The 25,804-nt window shown below is 34.8% G+C and overlaps 1 protein-coding gene across 1 annotated transcript; it reads left to right on the plus strand.

The window, feature by feature from the left end:
* Window positions 1-425: 425 nt before the first annotated feature.
* Window positions 426-23,637, plus strand: LOC106474723 (Down syndrome cell adhesion molecule homolog; the record flags this gene model as incomplete). Its single annotated transcript, XM_022403021.1, has 13 exons — window positions 426-576; window positions 707-880; window positions 7,098-7,245; window positions 9,629-9,777; window positions 10,525-10,656; window positions 11,052-11,216; window positions 11,907-11,977; window positions 13,202-13,439; window positions 13,635-13,733; window positions 14,612-14,800; window positions 15,730-15,906; window positions 17,504-17,742; window positions 21,076-23,637. Coding segments are annotated over 13 exons (2,016 nt in total), but the record flags the coding sequence as incomplete, so codon positions are not given.
* Window positions 23,638-25,804: the final 2,167 nt, after the last annotated feature.

The raw sequence follows: 25,804 nt of genomic DNA on the forward strand, positions 1-25,804 counted from the left end.
TCAACAATAGTGGTTTATTCGTTAGCGAACGTTAGTCAACAATAGTGGTTTATTCGTTAGCGAACGTTAGTCAACAATAGTGGTTTATTCGTTAGCGAACGTTAGTCAACAATAGTGGTTTATTCGTTAGCGATCTTTAATCAACAATAGTGGTTTATTCGTTAGCGATCTTTAATCAACAATAGTGGTTTATTCGTTACGATCTTTAATCAACAATAGTGGTTTATTCGTTAGCGATCTGTAGTTGTGTAAATAGGCATTATATTTTTAAGTTCTGAATTGGTATGCTTTGGTCAGACAATATTGATATTTGTACTTGATAATATAACAAGTGTTTTTTAAACAAAAACAGGTTAATAGTTTCATAAAGCCAGAATTTATTTGAACGTGTTATTTTTGTTTGTGCATAAAACAGTCTTATTTAGTTTCAAATATTATGTTTTTTTATAGTTGCTCCTAAATGGGTTAAGCAACCATCAAGTGTTTCAGTCTCGGTTGGGGACAGTGTAACGTTAGACTGTGTTATTGGGGGTTATCCCAAACCAACAGTAAGCTGGAAGTTTAACCCACTGACAGGTAAGTTTGGAAGTTCAATAAAAAAAAAACTAACAAAAAAGGAGTAATTAATAATTATTTATTTGCATATTACTTTAATTAGTTATAAAAGAAATATGAGCCTATCATGCTGCTTATGTATCACTTTCAGATTCAAAGACTCGGGATTTCGTGCACGTGCTGTTGAGAGAACGTTTTCGTATAAGTGAAAATGGCTCTCTTAGCATTCTCGGTGTTCATCAGGAAGACACTGGAAGATATCGATGCTCGGGCAGTAACGGAATCGGAAATGACGTCATGAAAGTTGTAACTCTCTCCCTTCATGGTAAGAGCAGATGTGTGAATTTGAATAGAAGTGGCCATGTCTGCTCGTAATTACGTAATCTGAGACAAGGCTTAATTGATTTTTTTTATAGTATTCTTGGAAAAGCTGCCGATGTTTTGATTGGAAAATCCAAGGTTTTTGTTTCAATATTTACGTTATCTTGAGGTCGTATAAATACGCAAGAATAAACTAACCTTTACGTTTTTGACACAGAATGAAATAAAGCAGTTTTGACGAAGAGTTTCGTGTCTGTTTTTTGAGCTAAAACTAACACTAGTGAACTTATTTGTCTGGTCGAGTACGAGTGAAAAATCGGTGATCAGTTGTATATTTTTATTATCATTTAAATAAATAAAACCAAAACCAAGATTTATATTTGTTTCAGATGATATTTAATTATGACGTGTGTTTTTTTAACCTTATTACACGGGCCTAGAAATACATTTTATAAATAGGCCCGTGCGATTTGTCTTGTTCTGTTCTAATTTTCCATTTTTATATTTTTATCGTATTTTTTTTTAACGGTAGTTACATTAACAGTGTTGGTTGATATGTACGTAATTGTTTTTAATCAATTATATATTGATTTATTATTATTAGGAGTGGATTGCATTCTGAGCTCAATATAAAAACTTAGGACTAACCTACAGTTTTACGACTGGTTTACTTTGATCAGAAGTTATTAATAATTGTTATTCTGTTAAACCCTCGGCTGAAGTGTAGAAGAACAAGTATGATTTAATAATAAAAAAAAGGCCACATTTCAAGTGTCACTGCTTTAATACGATACAGTACAGAGAAGGGTATGGCATGGTCTGGTGGTTAGGGCGCTTGACTTGTAATCTGTAGAGATAGGGTTCTAATACCGTCACCGAACGTGCTCGCTCTCTCAGTCGTGAGGGCGTTTTAAAGTGATAGTCAATCCCACAAGAGTTGGCGGTGGGTGGTATTGATTAATTGCCTTCCCTCTAATCTATCACATCAAAATTTGGGACGGTTAGTGCAGATAGACGTCGAGTAGCTTAGCGAGACACTGAACAAAAGAAAAACAGTACAAGAAGAAAAGGCTTAATCTTGTCGCTGCGTTGTGTCAAAGGGGTTTACGACATGTGTGTTGTACTGCATATACAACCTTCCTTTTCTATATCTCTGAACAGATGTACTTGCTTCGGCTATGCACGTAATGCCTTCCGCGAGAACCCCAAGTTTCTTGTAGTTAAGTGTTGCGTAGATCACGTGTTAGTCATCTTCGGCAGGATAACATTTTCACAGAAGTCTTCCAATAAATCCAGGAACTTCCTCAATATCCACTGCTCTGCTTTCAATTGGACACGAAGTTTTCCTATGTATTATCTCAGAAATATCAAAGCAGAAAAGTTCTGAGAAACCTTAAGATTTACCTCAAATAAGTTTGAAGTACTGATGCCTGTAAAGTATGCGTTTCATGTACGTATGTTGGGATTGTTAAATGTGCGAAATCAATAGGCCTAAATATGTCGCGCATCGAATATGACGTCACGGGTAACCCATTTTATTGGGTTTGAAACTGTGTAGCAAAAAATCGCTGCGCTATAACATAAATGAAATAAATAAACACTGCTGCCGTAGTGAACCAAATTGACAAACACTCGCGTTCACGAAACGTAGTCACTCGAGTTGAGGGGAAACATGGGTACAGGATGTAAACTGACACGGTCTTTTGTCTCCGTCAGGAAGCACGTGGCCTGACTTGAGAATTCAAGCACAAAGAAAAGGAATATACATGTGTTTAAACCTAGATATTTAACATTCTTGAGTTAATTTAAGTTGTTTGAAAGGAATAGGGCCGAGTGATACATAAACACGCAATCTTAAAGCAGACGATGTATACAAGGAAATGTCTCATATGAGATGTTAGTCACTTCCGTTACCATAGCGACAGTGATCAATTGATGTGTGTGTTTGTCTAGATATAACGTTTTGTATCGTCGTTATTTTGTTAAAAGCGAACAAGTTATGGATAAATAAATTATACGTGTTAGCTGATGCCAGTCTCTGTTGGTGTCTTTCTTCTCGTGTCTAGGTGTTTTTTGCAAGTGTTCATTGGCGGTTTCCATGGAAGCCTTACTGTCTCGCTGTTGACGTATAAAATAGTCAGACGTCATTTAGTGACGTATCACATTCGGTTGAGAATCTAGAAGCCGAAAATCTACATTGTTAGGCCTAGAGTAATCTCGGTAATTGGACTTTATTAGGTGGCGTTGTATTCTTGTCATTTATTCATTTAGATTTCATTAAAATCGTTTACCCTCATAACGTTTTCTTTGACATTTAACGTTAAAATAAGAAAACCACTAAATATCTTGTTTGAGCACAAAAACACCGGATGTCTCGTAACAGAGTGAAATGACACTTGCGTAGGTCGAACGCGTAGACTTGTATAAATTTTTGTTGAACCAGGAAAACCGTCACGTGCGTATTTTTACATGATGATATAACTGAAGTTCTATGTAGGGGCGCTTCCCCTTTTGATGAACACGTATTTCCACATAGCTTTAGAGTTGGAATAATAATAATAATAAAATGTGTCAAAAAAGAAAAAACCCACACAAATACTCAACCTTCAGAAAGTGTTAGTTTTGAGATTTATTTTTTGATTCTATATTACAAATATTCCCCGGTGTAAAGCTGTAAGTGCAGATAGTTACTGTGTAGCTTTACACTTCAAAGCAGCAACAGTTTTACAAAATCAATGTGAACGATTAAACAGTCCAAGTTTGGCAAACTAATTATGCAAAGTTTCATAGACGTAGCCACTAAATTGAAGGTATAATTTTCACACATTTAGTGTTCTGTTTTGTCATATCTCTGTAAAAACAAAAAAACTGACAAAGCAGTTGGGTGACATCACTAAAAGGTATAAATGGAATTATTATGATTAATTGTAATATTTTTATGGTGTGTACGTCTTTTTGTCGACCTGGCGAAGCATGATTATATTAATTATACTTGTCATAAGGCATTAGGCTTATTATATTTTTTGTACTACTGCACTACTTATTCAGTCCCTTAGAGTTTTTAAGAACAGTGTACTTCAACCACATTACGTCCGCCATATCTATTGCCGACGACGCGTTTTGTTCAATACAGAGGGGATTGAATAAAAACTGTAGAGTTAAAAACTTAGGCCTAATACTAATGTCTCATGACAAGTGTAATTAATTACAATATTGTTCGTATTGTATACATTTTTTCGTATGCTGTTAAGGGCTCTGCAACCATCGAATAATTTGTTGCAGAAATCGTTTAAAGAAATGCGTTAAAAAGTACCAGGGGGGGGCATGTCCCCATTGGTTATTTTAGGATTAAGCGTGTTTACACCTAATGATGTCTTCAGCACCACTACGACTGTACTTTTCACAGTGACCTTGTTCTTGGTTCACGAGACCCGTTTCTAATCCGGGTTCTGCTCTATAGCTCATTGCTAACCTTCATGTGTTACCCGTTTTATATTATCCTGTCCTTGTATATATTTTCCAGCACGTCATAAAACCTGCTCACTGCTGGGATTCATTTGCACATAGATATTTATTTAAAAAACAAAAAAAAACTTGTGTGTGTTGTTGTGCACGTGATTACCAGAGGAAGTGTCGTCAATATCACATGTGTTAAAAGCAACCTCATTGGTTGAAATGGTTGAAACATCAATGCCGTGATGTTTTTCATTGATCAACGTTTCTTGGAAATTTATTGAGTGTTTTTGTTATTTCATCACTGCTCTGGTGGAGTGTTGTGTTCTACAGAAATGTGTAATAAATGTATTTTGTGTAGTTTGTCTTATTAATAAATATTAATAACAAAATTATTATATTGCCGTATCTTTTTTTTTCTCTTGCACTAATAATCAAACACACCCATTAGAGCCGTGATATTTAATTACAAAACTCATAACTTGTTAAATAGAAAATCATATTTAGAAAATGGGTGGCAAGCCACGTAACTTTATCGCCGCGTTTCCCTATTCTACAAAGCCGTTGCACCAACCCTGGGAACCGGAGAGTCTGCCAGGTCTCAGCGGTTCGTGCATTCTCCCACATGTCTAGGTGGCACTTCGCAAGGAAAGGGATGAAGGAACTTGGGTCGTGTCCTTGGTATTTGTCTCTCAAATGTTTTGCTTTGAGGTTCTTGTAGTCTCTTTCTCGGTGAAAACAAGTGATTAAAAACAACGTATAATTCATACATGAAAACTGTCGTTTTGTTTTAATGTAGTTATACCTCTTGGTTATAAAAGATGACCGGAAAATATTTGCAATAAGAACCACCATATTAATTAATATAAACCTTATTATTGTACAGATAGGCCTAACAAAGTACTAGCCTTGATTAATTAATATAAACGTTATTATTGTACAGATAGGCCTAACAAAGTACTAACCTTAATTAATTAATATAAACCTTATTATTGTACAGATAGGCCTAACTAAGTAATAGCCTTAATTAATTAATATAAACCTTATTATTGTACAGATAGACCTAACAAAGTACTAGCCTTGATTAATTAATATAAACGTTATTATTGTACAGATAGGCCTAACAAAGTACTAGCCTTGATTAATTAATATAAACGTTATTATTGTACAGATAGGCCTAACAAAGTACTAGCCATAATTAATTAATTAATATAAACCTTATTAATGTACAGATAGGCCTAACAAAGTACTAGCCCTAATTAATCTAGTCAGATTCCGATTGCTACGAAATACGCGACAGAGAAAACAGTAACTGTAACGTTTTGTATGTAATTAATATATTACCTCAGTAATGTCGTTCGACACCTGACGTTTTTCATAGTATGGATAAATATTCAGTCATGTTTGTTGGTACTGTCAAAATAATACGAACATTCTTTTGTAAAGAATGACAGTTGTGGGTTGTTTTTTTTATTTGGGCAGTGGGGGGGGGGCATTAGGGGGCAAAGAGTTAGTTGGAGAAGAAATTAACATTTTTATGTCAGTGGGTTTCACAATGTAGAGTATTTTAAAATCTTAAAAGACTATACTTCAGATGGGGGCTGCCCGGCATGGCTAGGTGGTTAGGGCGCTCGACTCGCAATCTGAGGGTCGCGGGTTCGAATCCTCCTCACACCGAACATGCTCGCCCCTTTTAGCCGTGGGGGTTTTATAATGTGACGGTCAATCCCACTATTCGTTGATAAAAGCCCAAGAGTTGGTGGTGATGACTAGCTGCCTTCCCTCTAGTCTTACACTGCTAAATTAGGGACGGCTAGCGCACATAGCCCTCGTGTAGCTTTGTGCGAAATCCATAACAAACAAACAATCAGATGAGGGCAGATCTCTCCAAAAGGGTCACGCCCTTGGTTATAACGTGTTTACAAACCCATATTAGTTTTTAAAGATTCAACTATAGCAGAAATGTTGGTTCAATTATTTAAAAAGTTCAAATATTTATACAAATTCAAAGTGTAGAGCAAAGAAGTGTGCTTCAAATTCATCGTCCAGTGTTGTTATCGATTAAGACAAAAATACGAACGTTTTTATTATATATAACTTATAATATTTACAAAGTTATTTATTGCAGTATGTAAGTTAATTAGTTATTGATTGAATACATTTTATTTGGAATATTGTTAAGTTGTTATATTAAGTGCAAGCCTAGAAATAAATGAATGTTTCTTTGTTTTTGTTTCTTTTAAGAAAATCGATAAATAACAAAGTTATCATGATATATAATGTTGGAATATTTATTTAATTTTCACTATTTATAATCATCAATTATACCAAAAGTATCTGTAAAAAAAATAGTTATATTTCTGATGATCAAACGTACATTAAGTTTATCGAAGTTTTAACAATATTAACTTTCTCCGTAAATAAATTAGCTTATGTGTCGTATTTAATTCGCGATTGTTAGCGATATCGTTTTACGTTTTTAATCTAAATTTTGGCCTTTTATTGTTTATCCTCTATTTTTAATTAATTAACAAAATGAATTAAAAGCATGTATGTAAAAAAAAAAAAAATTTGATTTTGAATATTTGAGACAGAGAGATCAAAATTTTTCGTACAATTTTCAGACAATGACATTAAAACATATAAACCAAAGTTTAGTGCTTTGATCGAGAAACAAGTTGTGTGCTTAGCTTTAAATATTAGCCTAATTAGAACTTGTGTTGAAGGTGTCAGTTTCCATGTGTGTTTCGTTTTTTATTTACATAAAGTGCCAGCACGATTTGAGGAGAAATTTGTTGTTGAAAGAGTTCATCGTGGGGACTCGGCAAAACTAGAATGTGACGCTCTTGGTGATAACCCCATGACCATCACATGGAACAAGGACAATGTCCGGTTGTCAAGGGTGGACACTGGCCGGTTAGTGACCTCTTATTTTAAAATTTGTGTACAGTGTGCTATAAGTTAACCAACAGTTAGCATTACCTCCTATTTGTGAGTGTGTTTATCGTGATCTATATAAATTATATATATTTGGCTGCTGGTTCTTTTACTCAGAAATGATTGAGTGTTTATCGTGATCTATATAAATTATATATATTTGGCTGCTGGTTTTTTACTCAGAAGTGAAAACCAGCAGCCAAATATATATAATTTATATAGATCACGATAAACACTCAATACTCAGAAGTGATTGAGTGTTTATCGTGATCTATATAAATTATATATATATATATATATTCGGCTGCTTGTTTTTTTTTAGTCAGAAATGATTGTGTTTATCGTGATCTATATAAATTATATAGATGCTGCTGGGTTTTTTTTAGTCAGAAATGATTGTTCCTGTAACTGTAATGATAAGTTTCTGTGTAAACTGACTTAGTTGTTTGAATAACAAAAAGTGTATTTATTTATCGCTTGATTGATAGGTGTACAAACCATCCTGTTTTTTTAGCAAAAGATCAGCTTAGATCATTTCATCATTCACATGAATACGTTGGGGGAGGGGGTTCCACTTGTCCTTTTGAACGTTATACATTGAACATCGATATTGCAAATCAATTTCAAAACAAAATAATTTCACTGCTAACCCTTGAAGACGAGACTGTGTCAATATCTCTATCAGTAAAACACTTTTCAAGGTTACACCCACTTCGTCAAGGTCATATGTTCGTTGTTCTCAAACGTCAGGCTGTCATTCGCCAACAACTATCCTTTCAAGCACGTGGTTCTTTTAAACCAGTTTGTGCTTCGGGCACTTCAGTAGTTTCAATTGGAGTTAATTATCTACGTGTTTTTGTTTTTCAGTACTTTAGCACGTGGCCTATGTTAAAATGCAATTGTAGCATTTAAGCAAATATTCAATTAGCCAGTAGATTTCTTGAGGACCGAGAAAATGGACGAATTTTGAAAGGTTCTATTGTAGTAGAGTTAATACTGTCGGTGTGCACGTTTCTTCTGGCCCATGGGGAATATAAGTGTTGGGTGACTGTAACATCAATAAATATTATTACCGACTTTTACTTTATTGGTAGCTGACCCATGGGGAATGTACGTGTTGGGTGACTGTAACATCAATAAATATTATTACCGACTTCTACTTTATTGGTAGCTGATCCATGGGGAATGTACGTGTTGGGTGACTGTAACATCAATAAATATTATTACCGACTTCTACTTTATTGGTAGCTGACTCATGGGGAATGTACGTGTTGGGTGACTGTAACATCAATAAATATTATTACCGACTTCTACTTTATTGGTAGCTGACCCATGGGGAATGGGAATGTACGTGTTGGGCGACTGTAACATCAATAAATATTATTACTGACTTCTACTTTATTGGTAGCTGACCCATGGGGAATGGGAATGTACGTGTTGGGCGACTGTAACATCAATAAATATTATTACTGACTTCTACTTTATTGGTAGCTGACCCATGGGGAATGTACGTGTTGGGTGACTGTAACATCAGTTGTAACCGAGAAAGATACTGGTGGTGTATAACAAAAAAAAAAGTATCTGAAATTTTACGACCCAATATAATACTTAAACCATTTCTGGACACACATAATTTCTCAACCAATAAGTCTGTCTCCCAGTGGCACAGCTGCATCTTTGAAGGCTTATAACGAGCAAATCCAGGTTTCAATACCCATGTTGGGCACAGTACAGATAGCCTATTGTGTAGTTTTATGCTTAACAACCAATAAATCTGGAAAGCTCTGAAGGTATCCTCTCTTCAGTCTGTGTGTGAAACAAACTAGTTGAACCCATTTAAGTCAAATCAAGCACAAAAATGAATTAAATCACCACTTGTATTTCAAACACATTTTTGAGACCAAATAAATTTATCTCTAGATGGTTAGTGTCTTTCCTAATAGTATTTTCTAGCTAAAAACTTTGATGCATTTCTACCCATATTCTTAGAACTGAAGTTAATTTAAATTCTCCACAATGTATTTAGTTCCAGGAACCAGACTCAAATTAAGATGGGACCTTGCACTTCCTCCTTCAGATTTAAACATGAGTAATTTATAAACTTCCTTTGCTTTGTAAAGTTGACAACTCCAACAGTATGTAGATGAAAACTTTTACTACAAACCAGACATATCGCGTTAATATGCCATATACTCGGATGTCTTCCTAAGATGTTTCAATATTACTCGTGAAGAGGAGTAATTCATCACTTGTTTTAATTGGTAAAGAATGATAACATGCTATCAGTTTCTCTAGTTCCAATTTCTTTTACCTTGATTTTGTGAAGAACAGAATAAAATGTAACAAAACATATTGTCTCTAGTTACCAGATATTTGACAGAACAACAGAAGTGGGAACTTTGTCCGAGATTCAAGTTCACGGAGTTGACCGCAGTGACAATGGCCTTTTCACCTGCGTGGCAAAGAACACTTATGGAGAAGATCAAAGAACAATAAAGCTGATTGTCCTCGGTATGTAATATACAGATACGATTTAGGGTTTAATACCTACAGCAGGCATAGTACAGATAGCCAATTATACAGCTTTGCTTAACAACAAACATGTAATATACAGTGGTATCCATGATATTTTTGGTTACTCCTATAATTTAATGTAAGGTATTCTCAGTGTGATGATATTAGTAATTTCTTTTATATAGTCCATTGTTTAACAAATTTTGATAAGTTTATATTTATAATAAAAACAAATTTCTATCTATTTCATTGCATTTTAACTTATTATTGTTCTCGTGTTGATGGATAATTTTCCTGGTGACTCACTTAAGAATGAAGAATGTACGGCTTTTATGATAACTTGCCATAACTAACTGTTTTTCAAAGTAAATTATTTGTGAGACTGTTTTTGAAGTAATTAAAAATTTGTTGTTAAAGAATATTTTACGTGAACATCAATATACAGCAAACGGAAATTTTAGGGACATACAGGTGTAGCGTATATGGATATTTCTGACTTTTTTTTTTATGCAGTGTGATTTAGTTTCACTGTGTATACCTGTGGGACTCCCTTTTGGAAAAATGCAATAACTTGTTTTACCATCAGTTCTTCTTCTGTCTGCTAGCTTCTTCCTTCTGTTGATGTTCATGGGCAGAGATTTCTGTTGCAACACGTAAATTGTGTAAAGGTCTGTGCATGTGTGTGTGTGTATATTTTTCTATCATTTATTAATTTGTTTGTTTGTTTTTTCACAAAATTCCTAGAACCACCTTCAGCACCCTCAGATGTTCGTATTGCTCAAGCTTGGACCAGAAGTGTCAGTGTTACCTGGACAGTGCCTTACAGTGGGAACAGTCCTGTAAACAAGTACATAATCCAGTACTGGAGAAACCAAGGTGCCTATTTAATGTTTTGTTTCTGCCCTATTGCCGACCATGAAAAAAAATAAAAAATAAATACCAGTCATCTCAGTTTTGGAACCTTGTAATTAACTCAGTTTGCCAAAATGAGCTGGAGGTGGTCTAGTTGTTTGTATGCTAGGACTGTGAATGTAAGGGTTAATTTTTTGCATGCCATTGCCACAAAATCACAATCTTAACGTTAGAACTATGTTTATACTATAAGAGTTAAATAGCACTATTTGGTTAGACAGGAGTAGGCTATGGATGATGTTAACTAGCAAACTTACCTAGCAGTTCAAATTTAGGGACATTTATGCATAGTTATCCCTTGTATAGCTTTACACGAAAATTTTAAAACGTGTAGTCTCTCTTCTATTCTTCAATTCCAGGTGCTCCACATCGATTGGAAGAAGAGACCATTTCTTCTGCACAGACTTCAACTATACTCCATAAACTTCAGCCAGGAACGTCCTACGTTGTCCGTGTTATGGCGGAAAATGACGTAGGTAAAGGAACTCCATCAGAAAACCGACGTTTTGTCACTAAAGAGGAAGGTAAACAAAAGTGTTTTTCATACCACCTGAAATTTGTGTTACAAGTTTTGTGTAACACAAGTATACTCCCGCATAACTATTTGTTGTTAGAAGATGAAAGACTTTGTAATTAATGTAACGAAATATGTTTCTTGCAACTCTGTTGTGATTAATTAAATATTGTATAACCTAACCAAGTCTTAACGTAATACGATGGTGTTCTCTAGCAAATTCAAATGAGTCAAAGTATAATATTTTACTTCCAAATGAAGAGTTAGAAAGGTACATTGTTTAATTGTAAAATGAGGTCTTAATTAACTCTATGCCTAAATACGATTAGCTAAAATACTGTGACATGGTGAAGATAGATACAAAATTTGTTCTGTTTGCATGTAAAATATAAGTAAAACATATCATGTAGATTGGAGTATCTTATTACAGATATTTAACCTGCATGACACGAGCCTATCAATGTACTATATCAACTTCCCGAAATTTAGTTGAAGATATACTGTAGTTCACTAAGCCTAATACGTGATATAGTATATTAATAGTTCACTAAGCCTAATACGTGATATAGTATATTAATAGTTCACTAAGCCTAATATGTGATATAGTATATTAATAGTTCACTAAGCCTAATATGATAGTTTAATAACATTGTGTTGAAGTATTGAAATCAGGCTTAATATATGTTCTACCATTTCTTAGAACCAAGTGCTCCTCCTACTGACTTATGGGTAGAAGCTAGAGGAGCTGGAACTCTCCATGTCAAATGGAAGGTAGGATGTTGACCTGTAAAAATTACATCTTTTTTTAACTGTCATAAAATCATGTTAAGTGCAGATGTTGACGTGTCAAAATTACATCTTTTTTTAACTGTCATAAAATCATGTTAACTGTAGATGTTTATTTTTTTTCTTTTCTTTTCTTATGTCTTGGTTCAGAGGTGTGTGTGTAATACATAGCATTTCAGGTATATTTTTTTTGTGTCCCAACAAGCTTTTTCACTCAAGACCAGAACTTGTCAATTTAGCTGGATGATGAGAGTAACAAAAGATTTCACTGATACACTACTTATGTGTGCAGTGTTTTACTTTTGAAGTTTTAAACAATAATTGTTTCTATCGTCCACTGATGGCTCAGCAATAAGATGTCGAGGGTTTATAATACTATAATTTGGGATTCAATCCCTGCAGTGAAAACGGTGTAAATAACCCACTGTGCAGTTTTGTGTCCAAACAAAGAAACCGTATTCTTGTTCCTAAGTTTCGATAATTTTTTTCTGTTCATCTTGAAACAGAGAGAAACGTTGTTTATTTTTGGAAATACTGGAATTATACAAAATTTTGTGTGGTCTGTACTTTAAGACCATAGTAAAAAATGATATCTCCACTCGTTATGATACACAGATGTTTATGGTAAAAAGAAGTGAAATCTATTGTATAAAAACACAAGTACGCATCTTCAGCCCATGGAAACAAAGAAAATCCGAGATAGCCTACAGCTGGCTGGTGTTTTATTTGTCATCTAGTTTGATCATTACGTATATAAAAGACAGGAGAGCAGTAAACTGACCAGTGATATATCGTATTGATGGGACTGCTGTATTTTGTGATGTGTCACTTCCTGCACCTTATCATCCATCAAAGGGTTTTTTTCCATTACTGTAATTGGTGTAAATGTATTGGTGAATGTGATAAAGGGTTTAACGTGTAATGAGCATGTCTACAGAGGTGGTTTGGAGGGTGGGAATCAGCCCCTTTATCTTTACATTGTGACTCCACTAACAGGAAAGTATTAATTTTTTTTTTCTACCCTCCAAACTAACTTCTGTCCCCCCCCTCCGAATTCAAAAATAAAACAAAAACAAACTGTAAATGCCTTTGATGTATAAATATTTTCTGTTTCATTGATTTGATATTAATACAGCTTATAATGAAATTGTGTTTTCAATTTTTCTACAGTTTCTTTATTAGAGTTAATTGCTATTATTTTATGTTCAGGCTCCACCCAAGGACCACTGGAATGGTCAGCTGAAGGGCTACTATGTTGGCTACAAAGAAAAAGCTTCAACCAAGTCATACTCTTATAAGCATGTGCCTTTCAGTAAGGGTCTGTCAGAAGAATACTTGCTTCAACACTTGCGAAAAAATACAGAGTATGCTGTTGTTGTGATGGCTTTCAACGATGCAGGAAGAGGACCAGAATCTCAAGAAATCGTGAAGATAACCAAAGATTCCGGTATGTGTGTGTTTATATATGAAAAAAAAAAAATCTCAAAACTTATGCTGTGATACATGATTCATAAGGTCCCAGTACTTGAACTAATTTAATTCAAAAACTAATACATATAAAAAAAATGGAGCTAGTATCATTCAATTAAATTTCAGTGAGAAAAATAATTTGGTCAGAAATATGTATTCTCATATCCTTTAGATCCCCCTCCAGCCCCGACGTTGAGAGTAACCACTCGTTCAGAAACCAGTATTAGTATTCAGTGGAAGCAGAAAAAAAATGATGCTGATATAATTTCACGTGAGTATTCTTTTTATGCAACAGCTTTTAAGAGGTTTTTTTTTGTATCTAGTTTGAAGAATAAGGGTTCAAGTGGATCTTAGTGCTGGTGTGTTTAATCGTTTGTTGTAAAGCTTTTGGCACTGTGAACACTGGATTATTTCAGTCTGATAAAAGTGAAACAGAAATTCAGTATATGATCGAGTGTTCACGTATTTTTACCGAGATCTAATTGGATCTACGTACTGTAAAACAGCTTACAGTCATGGAGTGTGATATGGTAGAACCACATTTACAAGAACAAGGTAAAAATCAAATAATTAATACTACTCTGTAACAAAATAAGACAATACTTCAAATGTGTTTGCAAACTTTTGACCGGTTTACTGCGGTGATTATCAGGCATGGATGTTGTACTACCTCCAAATACGAGTTCAGTAACACGATGAGGTTTCGTTTAGTTTTGGTTTAAACTGTATGATTACAGCAGAGTAGAAAGGACAAACTGTTATGAACTGAATATTGTAACCATATCTGTCACATTCTAAAAATTAACCTTCAAGTAATTTAATTATGACCCCACTATGAAGTATTGCAGGTCTGGACATAATGGTTTGCCAATGTCCGTTTCAATCTTGTGGGCAGGATATCACATGGTTGCATAGATGGATTTTTCAAAACTTAATCAAAAGGCACTACATGTGATGTTCTAGACCTGAATAATCTTCTGAAGGTCATGGGTCAAAGGTGAAGGTCACTGGCATACAGTTTAACATAACAGGTGTTTCATAAACACAGTCTGCTTGTGTCTAACTTTTAGTGAAAGAATGTTAGAAAAAGAACGTGTTACGGGGATGTTTCTTTATCTTCTAAATCACTTGACTGCTTGTGTTTTACAGATTACATTTTATTCTACAAAGAAGACTCTAAGTCATGGACAGAGGTTACTATTCCGCAGACAGAGAAGAAGGAATATATTCTAAAGGGATTGAGGCCTGGATGTTTTTACCAACTTTATCTTCAAGCTGCTAGCCAAAAAGGAAACAGTAACCCTAGTGAAACCCTAACAGTAAGAACAGATGGAACAGGTAAGCTCAGAAGGCAGAGTTTGCATATAATCAGATCAATTGAGTTAATACAAGTCGTTGGTTTTTATCTTTTTTTTGCCAAAATTTCACTCAAAATTGATATATAAAACAAAACAAAATAAAACGTGTACTTCACCTAGTGACTTTGATTGATGAAAACTCAGTTAATAGAAATTAAATATATACACAGTTATCATAGACTTTCAATTTTCTACTGGTTAGTTAAGTAGGAATAACCTGATTGTTAACAGAAACATCACTTGATTATCACATCCGCTTCCAAAGTGTTGTCAATGCAATGAGCCCTGGTTAACCCAAACAGTCTATGTTTAAAGATCTTTGATGATGTCCAGAACATCTGTTTCATTGTTTTTGAAATTGTGGGATATCTCTAATGTCTACCTAAGGTTTTTGCTAACTTTTTTAATAATTTAAATGCATCGAATAAAGTTTGATGATTACAAGTCATATCAATTAAAAATGGTAGGCAAAGCATAGATAGCCATTTGGAGCTTTATGCTAAACAAGAAACAGAAGCTATTGCTAGACTTACTTATAATTTTTCCCAACCTAATAAGTTTGTTTTGTTTTGAATTTTGGGCAAAGCTACAGCAGGGCTATCTGTGCTAGCCGTCCCTAATTTTGCAGTGAAAGACTAGAAGGAAGGCAGAGCTAGTCATCACCACCCACCACCAATTTTTGGGCTACTCTTTTACCAACGAACAGTGGGATTGACCGTGACATTATAATGCCCCCATGGCTGAAAGGATGAGCATGTTTGGTAGAGCGGGGATTCGAACTCGCCACTCTCAGATTGCGAGTCAAGCGCCATACATTCCTGGCCACTAATAAATTTGATATTAATACCAAATATTTTCAAATACACTAAGCGTTTTAAAACCTTTTCTTTTTTTTTTTTGCTTTCCCAGCAGGACCCATGGAACGTAATCTTCATGCAGTGATCACAGGAGAAAAAGAATTGCCCGAATATCTTCGATTGCCAGTTCTAGCCCCAGTGGTGGCTTCTGTTGCCATCATAATCCTCGTTGTTATCGTATCGTGCGTGTATGTAAAGAAGGAACAACGACGATATAATAGGGCTATGGGTGAGTGGCTTATTACAGTAAACAAATACATATTAATATCCATTGATAATTTAAAATAATTCTTTTTTAATTATTTATATTTTAAAGCCTTTGAAAACGACTACAAAATGATGTTTTCTTTGTTCAATGAAAATCGTTCATCTATCTTCTTTCAAAGTTGGAGGTGCATGAAATATAAATACAAGTTTAAAATAATTTAGCCTAAAAGTGATGTATAAATTCCTGAAGTTTAATTTTTGATCATTTAGGAAATCATCCTGAAATCAAGTGTTTACTCATAATAATGATTGATTTTGGACATGATTTGCTGCTATGACCACATAAAATATGTTTCCATGGTGATTCTGGAACAGTGAGTTTGTTACTCATCACATTTAATATGTTTATAATACTAAAGATGGAATTACAAGTTTAAAATAACGAACAAAAACAAGTCACTTCTTAGTTTGTTGAAAACGTTCTGTGAAAAAAACCCAGCACATTTGTTGTTACATCAGTCGACCAGGTCTTTAAGTGGACACTTTGGACTGAAGGCCATCGGTCCGTTTTATATATGGAACTCCAGTTTGCCGTTTTGAATGCAAGGTGTGAGTGTTAAAAGTTGGAATGAAGTACAGTGGAAAATAATACAATGGAGCAATGAATTCCACTAACCCTTAACAGGTCTGATTTTACAGCAACCAAAGAAGGCTTAGTTAGGACTATATCGTCCTAACAGTTAAGAGTTGTGTGGCTAATATGAGTCTGTTTAATTTAGTATGGACCTGGTGCACATGTTAATGGTTATGGAAACCATACATACTTTAATTATTGTATTTTAGCAGTTTTGTATAAAGTTAAAATTATAAATAATATTCACCGTTAAAATTGGTACACAATTGAAGGCCATAGATAGGCCTAAATAAAATGTTTTTAATTGTGTACCAATATTATTTATGATTTTATCATACGTACTTTGTTGAGATCCTGGATAATACAATTCTGGTGGAATTGAATGAGGAGGCACCATTCCCGTATCGACACGATACTGCACATTGTGTCTAGCTATTTGGCTGAAACAAATAAAATACAGAATCGTCTTTGAATCCAAATGGCCGTCAGTAAAACGTTCACGAGGTCATCTGACGGACGAAAGGAAAAGGTCTCATAATTTCAGTACACTGTTGTGATAAAAACCAAAGGTGGTTATTATTTATATTAAAATGAAGCCTCGACACAACTTTTCACGATATCCCGTGTTGTAAAACTTTCTGGTACATATATTGTCTACAACGCATTCCATTACGATATACAAGTATGTTTCCGCCTTACGGGATTTGGTGAAAACAAAAAAATGTCACCGTTTAATTATTATAAGTGTCTGATTGGCATTGAAGAAACAAAAAAAAAAAACGAATAATTTGTATTAGGAACAAAAGTTGTGAAAGTGAATAATTCTTTTAATTACCACAAGGTTATATTAAATGTCGATTTCTTCGTGTACAACGTATTCTTGTGTCAAAAGTATAAAAAAAAGGTAAAATCTTTACGTTTTGCTAATTATCTATATTTGAAGTACAATGTTGAATATAGTTACAAAATGATCGACTTGTTTCAGAAGCAGTGACTGAGAAAATCTACCCATACAGCATGAATGGCACCCCACCCCAGCGATATGTGGATGTCGAGAAAACCAGACCTTTATTACAGCCTCCTCCTCCCCCACCACCGTTTCCTCTGCCCCCACCGCCACAAGATAATTACCCCGCCCCATACGCTACTTTACCACTGAGTGATAATAATTTTTCAGCTGATCGAAGAAGATTAAATCAGGGAAGAGGACCGAAATCTAACGAGGTGGGTCAGTTATTGACTTTTTTTTTTACCATTTACTGTGACTTACCACAAATTGTTTCCTGGAAAAAATAATTTATCCTCCCCCCCCCAAAAAAAATGTGAGAAATTGTGGCAATTCATTGTATTAGACTTAGTCATATTCATTTGTATATTGCTAAGCCTAACTAATTATAAGCTACAAAAAAATAATTAAAAACGGGGTTTTGAAAATTCTGCGTTTCTCGTATTTTCTCTTTTTTTTTAGCCGCGGCATAACGGCTCATAGAATGGCTCTGAGTTGTTCTTTATTTTTAAAGTACAAACTGTTAGCTCGTAGCTCCGTCATCTCTTGACCGATATGAGATCTAATTACAGTTTTGGGACTCGGGAGGTCAAACCCTTTCGATTGATGTATTTGACCACGCCCAAGATCTCGTAGATTATCTTACTCGTGTTTGAAATTTCAATTTGAGGGTAGGCTGGTAGAGATTCTGATGAGTAATAAAATCGAATCCGGTATGCGCGTGCCCCACGCTTGGTATTGCTGGCGCACAAAAAATATAATTAATAAAAAGGAAAATAAAGGTCTCGAAGATTAATTTACTCTAATCCTGCCTAAAATAATTTCAAGTGCCGCGTTTTTAATTCTGTGGTTTAGTGTATGTGGTTCATCTGTTTTATTGTTCGTAAAGTAATGCAGTTCTTTTTTTTGTGATAGTTCATTATTTTGAAATGACTCAAATTCGCTGGTGTTAATGAAGTTTAATTTTGCAAAATATTTTTAATATGTAAATCACCGTTCCTTTTTTTTTATATTTTTAGTTTGGTACTGTTATGGGTTTATGTATTTTCCTTTCTTGTAACTTAGATGTAAGGTAGAGAGAGCTGTTAATAATGATCGAGAGATTTTGAAAAATATCGAAAACAAGAATAGTGATAAATAGCATATGAAAAGCGTGAAGAATTACTGAATTTATTGATAGGTAATGTTTCGGGCCTACTTCAAACTGTTTTACCTACCATGTTTTTTATGCATTTTGATTGGCGAAGCAGTCATTTTCATTTATTTTCTACTTTCCCGAGCAGTTGGGTTACTCGATTGATTAGCTATGAAACTGTAAAAATTTATTTGTACATTAATCATAATATTATTAGCGAGTAAATTTCTGTTTCAAGTGAAAACGTTATTTGTGAGCTTAGGCCTACAACTGTTTACAAGTAATAGTAGCCTGTATCAAACTGTTGAGGAAGAAATAATTTAACATGTTATCGTTACGTGCACTGGACTTCGCATTATTTTAACCAAATATTGTAAAAAAACAAAACAAATTGACCAACGATAAAATACGTTACAAAGGTATATTAAGACGTGGGAATTATGTATCAACGTAGAATTGAGTCTGTCAACCCTTTTTTTTTTATCTAGGGCAGCCGGAAATCTCACGGTCCTTTTCGGTTTCGTGAAAATAGTAGCTCGTGATTGTGTTTAGTAATCACTGCCACCTGTTGGTTAATTTAACGCCAGATCTTTTTAGATGAGATAAAAAGTTTCATAATTGTTTTTTTTTTAAGTTTGAAATATTCTGACATTTTTGGGAGCTCCAAGAATCAGCGTTAACTTTCTCGAAAACAAAAAACTTGCTAATTTTTTTAGCAACCACTGATGAATACAATATCTCACGTGTAACGTATGTTTGCCATTCGTTGTAACTCAGACACTTAATTTTCGGTTTTAACTTTTATTTTTGACAGATGTTTACTTTGACTACGTTTCCCATACCTACCTCTAAACGTCTGATGTAGCAATACGTAGTTTGCTTTGCGAAAAGTCAAGAAATTATAAATAATTAATCAAACTTCTTTTTTTTTTGGCCCTTCACAAAAGTTTGATGGATGAACGTCAGGGAAGATTACCAATATGTGGTTGTTTTTAATAAATTTTATTAATAATAGTAAAGACATCAGCAGACAATATTCATTGATTTTTATATAGGTTTTCATCCAATTTGACGCGCATGATTTAAATCACACATTTAAAAAATAGGTAAGATTTTAGATGCTTTGATATCGGAACTTGAGCACACAATTCAACTAATATCAATACCTTTTGAAATACAAGCACTAAATGTTAGGCTGTCGTTTATTGTTGGGCCTAACTTCGTAACCATTGAGTAAGCGATAAGTTTAGGGACATATAACGATCCCCTACAGTGGACAGTATGCGGAGCTTGTTTTGTAGCTTTGTACGAAAAAAACAAAACAAAGATAGTTTATTTTTAACTCATCCATACAGAGATTATTTGAAAGTTTTTTACATATTTTTAGCCACTGTTGGATGTCAAATGAACGCCAACAAAGGTACCCGTTTGTTGACTTTTTTGTTACAAATACGTCAGGCTTCGTTATCCTGTAAAGAATTATGTTTACCTGTCGCTTCTTATATAAAAAAATGCACTACGTAGTTCCCAAATTATCAGTTTTTTAAACATTAATTTGAAATGTTTTCAGCTCTAGTTCACAGTTGAAAAATTAAATTTTTCTCTTAGGTAAAAATAATTCGTCTAAACATTAGGGGACTTCGTGTAAATTTACATTAAGATCTTGACCTAAGAAAAAAAAAACAACTTCTGAATACATAGTTTTTATTGTTGTTATTTTAGCTTAAATTATAAGAGTTATGGAAAGTTGGTCCCCAGAAGCCGGAAATTTCTGGTCTACTCACATAAAACCTCTATTGTTGAGGTCCGGTCTTTTAGCCTAGCTAGCTATTTGTGCAAATATAGACAGTGGAGACCCCACCACCTGGTATGACAGCGTAATCCCCTCCTCCTTCACCCATCTCTTTAGTTATTTGCTATTCAAAACTTCCTGATGAAATACTGTTCACCAAATGGAACGGTATGGAAACTTTAGGGTTCTCAGCGGTTTTTTAGTACGATAAAAAATTGAAACGTATTATCCAAATAAGCTCACTTTTATAGTATCGACACCCTCAGTTTGTGCGAGTTTTTTTAAACCTATTTATTATACATATTGTGGATTATTGGTTTCTTTTAATTAAACCGGTTTTTGCTCTAACCATTTGTAGATGTTTTGGGTTCTGTTTATGTATTTACTTTGAATTTATGTAAAGCATTCCTTGACATATATAACAAGGTCTTAAATAGTGGGCATTTTTAATTCCAAAGTTAAAGATCAATTGACAACACTGCTGTTAAAGAAAACGAACTTGCCCACCCCTTAAAAATTAATGTAGCCAAACGTAAAACCGTATGTTCTTATTAAAGAATTATAAATTCTGTAAGGCGCTGCCTAGAAAGTTAATATCTGATCTTCTTTCTCTCTCTCTCTAAGGGTTCAGTTGACAGTCGACGACTAGGGGGTGGAAACATGATCCATGAACAGGCGGAAGTTCATCACTATGACGAAGCAGCGTGAGACTTGTGGCGAGACTTGGAAGGTCACGTGAGATTCTCAAGAGCCACCACGGGTCTTGTCAACTGTAAGAAATACTTTGTAAAGTTTCGTAGCAGCTGGACTGTTTATACTTTATTTGATTTTTTTCCCCCCTGTATGTATATGTGTGCACGTGAGCTTCAGGCCGCCACGGAACCATTGGTCTGTTACTCTAACCCTACAGAATTCTCTCCTGCTTATGGAAAAGAGCTACCAAAGCGACGCCGTGTTTGTTTTGTTAACTTCAATGATGACCTAGAGATACTAGGAATTGCAGATAAAAACAGTACACTACTACTATCTATACATATACATGCTTAAGAGTTTTCTTTAAATAAATAAACAGAATCTATGATTTAAAGTTTCAAAATTATGCCTCAGGCCAGGCCTGTAAAACTTACAACAAGTTGAGTGAACTATGGAAAAAAGGTTCATTAGAAACAAAAAGTGAAGTAAGAGTTGGTGGAACACAGCAAGTTCCTTTACTTATTGGATAAAATGGGTGCCTCCCCTTTAGGCCTACTTATTATACACGTGATACGTTTTTCACGTATTGGTCAGAGGGTGGTGTATTACTTGACCTCTAGGAACGTCCACACCAATCCTTTCTGTATAGTAGTTGTTAGGACAGCTTGCTTGATGGTAGAGGTCATATGGTGCTAGTAACCCGTAGTAACTATGGGTCAGTATCATTATTGTGATTCAGTGAACCTGTAAGTCGCACCAAAGTCTGGTTTGGTTAGTCATTTTTCCTATATTGATTGTTTAAAGAGAGAATGAAGACTGAAAAGGAGATTATCGAATGATGATCGAATTGAATTTAACAATGCTGTAGCTTGTTCTGTGGTGGTTCACAACTTCTAAAACAACAGCCAGCTATTCACCGGCAAAAATTAGCGACACATAGAGCGCCCCCTGTTGCGAGAGAACTGTGAATTAACGCTTAAAGTGACTGCCTCGTAAGTCCTGATGTATTATCTCCTTTAAGAACACCTTAATTCTGTGAAAAAAAATGTTTTTTTCGTGCTGCTTTCATTAACCCTAAGCACGTGGTTAGTTTTTTTCACATCTTTTAACTCCAGGTGATAGTCTAGCCTAACCCATCATGGCGGAGTTGGATTATTGTGCCAGTTTTCATGTAAATATTAAACTTCTAATCTCAACTAGGACTCTTTTGGCAGGTAATAAAAGCGCAATAACACCTTTAATGTAACATATTGTTGTTGATAACGTAAACAACCAAGATACGGCCGGTAACTGTGAATTGCTGGTTAGTTATTTTATTTCTTCGGTTACAATAGGTTGACTTGATATAAGCGATTAAATACGTAATTCGTAAGTTAAATATGTCCTTCCGTTGTATCAGTCATATTCACGCTAGTCCTAAGTTTATGCTTAAACAGTATTATTGCGTGGTCACTTTAGAAACTACTTCATTCGGTAGTTTGTGAAGTTTTTCCTGGTCATTTTAACAATGGTCATTCTCAACATGGCTGACCCGTGGTGAGTTGCGAGCATGGACGTCTAAAGAAGATCAAAATGTTCGTTGTTTTTTTTTAATAAACTTAGTACATGCTTCAATTTTTAGCCCAGCGACGAAATACGAGTTGTAAGCCTTTTTTTAGTGATTATACCATAACCCACGCACGTGACCATGTGTATTAATCCCGACTTTGTGCCGACGGTGCTCTGCAGAATAAGCACGTGCTCTGGCTGATTCATACCGCATGAAGCACGCGATCAATAAGCACATTTCATTGGGCCAGAGAAACTGATTGTGGTATAAGAGAATGTTCAGTACGATTACCCAGCAATCCTTAATTACCCAGCAGTCCCTATTTCTCCTATTATAGTTCAAGAAGCAAACGGTAACAACTCGCTGTTCTCTATAAAAAAAAAAGTTAGTTTATCATAATTAAAGACAGCTTCGTCCAATAGTCGCCTATATACGTCAATCCTGGTATGCATATTTAAGTTAATGCGTACAAACTCCGCCTCGTGGCGCACACAGAGAAATATTGTTAGGGTTAATTACTATTTCTTCTCTTTATTGTTGCCATACAATCGATTTAAAAAGCGTAGTCCAATTTGAGGTCATGATCTGACGGTGCTGTAAATTCTCATTTGTACAAAGTTTATGTTGTGTGTGTGTTTATATTTCATGACTAGATTAGTCCTTTGATGTGTGATTATTACACAACGTCATAACTATTGATCTTTGTACGTAAAAGTAACCGATTCTAGAAAAACCAATCTCTGTTGTGTTTAGTGTTATATATATTGGTGTTGTTCGTGTTACGAACGGAGCTGTTAAATTTATTTCTCTTTGTTGTATTAGTTTGATATGGAATGTATTGTACTACGTGAGACTTTAAGAAGTCTACGGATCCGTGTTTCTATCTTAGTCTGCTCTATTTTATGTATCTTTTCAATAGTCAAATTAAACAAAACCACCCTATACACTCGTGTATTGTACTTGATATTACAGTGTTGGTTAAACGTGGGTGATTAATAAAACAAGTTGGAATGGTATTCATACTGCAGTATTTACATCATTACATAAGTGTTGGACAAACTCGCTTGGTGTGAAAAAGAAACTTTAAATGTGGTTTTTAGACGAGTGCTTCACACACTCCTTGGACAGACCATATCATCAGCGAGAAGAGAAGACACAGAGAAGACAACTGAGTTTCTAAAGACGCATAACGAGAAAATAAAAATAGAAAATATGGTAATTACTGGAAGAATAGACGAGGAAGACAACAGTGTAAGCAAATGGATTGATGTCAGTGTGACTGAGATTTTAAAACGTACAAAAGGAGAACCATGATCGCTAACGTTCAAACTGGATATGAGAGAGAGAGAGAGAGAAAACAGAGAATGGTATCCATAACAGTAACCAGAATCTTGTAACAGAAACTAGGGTGGTTCTTTTAATAAAAGCTGGGATCATATAACTATACCCAGAATAATAGTCTTAACAGAAATCAAGAATATATATATATATACATACACCAGAGCTCAGAGTGGTTTTCTCAACATAAACTGGAACCATGCGGGATGGTATGTATAGCAGGAACCAAGTATGAAAGTACTCTTAGGTACATCTGATGTTTTTCCTATAGGACAAACGGGTCTAAACTTTGGTTACTGGTGGGGTCTATCTTTCGGTTTCTGTAATTTCGTTTATTTAGAAGGGTTAATGCGGAGAAAATGACACAATTATTACACATTTTGTTAATTAATGCCTCAGTTCTGGATGGCTTCACAAATAACTCTCAATGTTTAAAATTTAACTCAACATCCAAGTGAATCGTATAACTCCCTTATGTTCTCCCCGGAATACGAGTTACTAAGACTTAAAGCAACACAGACGTAGTACTTGTATCTAGTTGAAGTATAACAAGTTTTGTTTAATAGTGACATTTCACAGACACACTGAGCAGTTAAGTACGTCGTTGTGGAATACACTGTGTTACAAGAGACCGTGCTAATTCCTATTCATACAAAAGTGGCATGACACGGAAAACTGTTATGATCTGCCCCGATTTAGACATGGTGTGTTGGTGAGGCAAATGTTCTGGTCAGTATTAATACCATTTACTTATACCATAATAACCATCAGAGCCACAGACAACCTAGCTGTAATTCATACTTCGTAGATCCTTTAGTTAATTCGTTCGATTACGTTTTATGAAATTGAATTTTTTCGTAGAAACGTCTAGAATATTCCGATAATAAAAACTTAGTTGGACGGAATAAATTATTTTGCTGGTGACACACAGTTTACAGAATATTACAGCACTACTGCCATTTCTGGAAAAAACATTCAGGTTTTTTTCAGACTTCTTATGAGACCTTCACATCTTAGTTCAGTTTTGTAGGAAGTATAAAAGAGACCGATATATTAAGAAAACAAGTGCAGAAATGATGAATAACAACAGGTCTATAATACATTAAAAGTACGAATATTGGAAAGTTTTTGTGGGTCCCGGTATCAAGCTCATTGAAGAGAAAGAGGGGATGTGTTTTTTTTTATAAAGTCACAGTGCTTCTCACAGGATCACAACTTCAGACGATATGGCGCCCATAAGCGTTTTGGAAACTTGCCAATTACTGCTATGGGCCGCAGAAAGAAAGCATCGTGCTCGAGTAAGTTATAGACGTAGGAAAAACAAATCACATTCATTTCCTTTAGTGAATAAAAAACTTTGTTACTCAGAAATATTTAAGTCTATAAGCACTTCGTCGTATTATATAGAAGTTTTAAGATTTTTTTTAGATTTATAAAAAAAACGTGAGCATGATTTCCATTTCTGAACCGAAACTGTATCCACTGCATAAAAAGCTACAGGAAAATTCGAATCGAAAATTTTTTTTTTAGTTATGTTATTATAAGATGTCAGTTACACCCTCAGCTTTTTTTAATGCAAATCAGCATTATGATAGTTATTGTCGCCACTGCAGGCGAACTGGTTTGTGCATTACTGGGAGCAGAATACTTATAACTGTTTTACGCTTACACGATATCGCGTTGCGGCTGTGAACAACTGATTCAGACTCGGATTGGGTACTCCTTATTAGCCCCAAACCGAATTTATTCGACAGCTAAGGTCGTGAATGATGG

Source organism: Limulus polyphemus, unplaced genomic scaffold (assembly GCF_000517525.1).
Source record: "Limulus polyphemus unplaced genomic scaffold, Limulus_polyphemus-2.1.2 Scaffold7601, whole genome shotgun sequence".
NCBI lineage: Eukaryota > Metazoa > Arthropoda > Merostomata > Xiphosura > Limulidae > Limulus > Limulus polyphemus.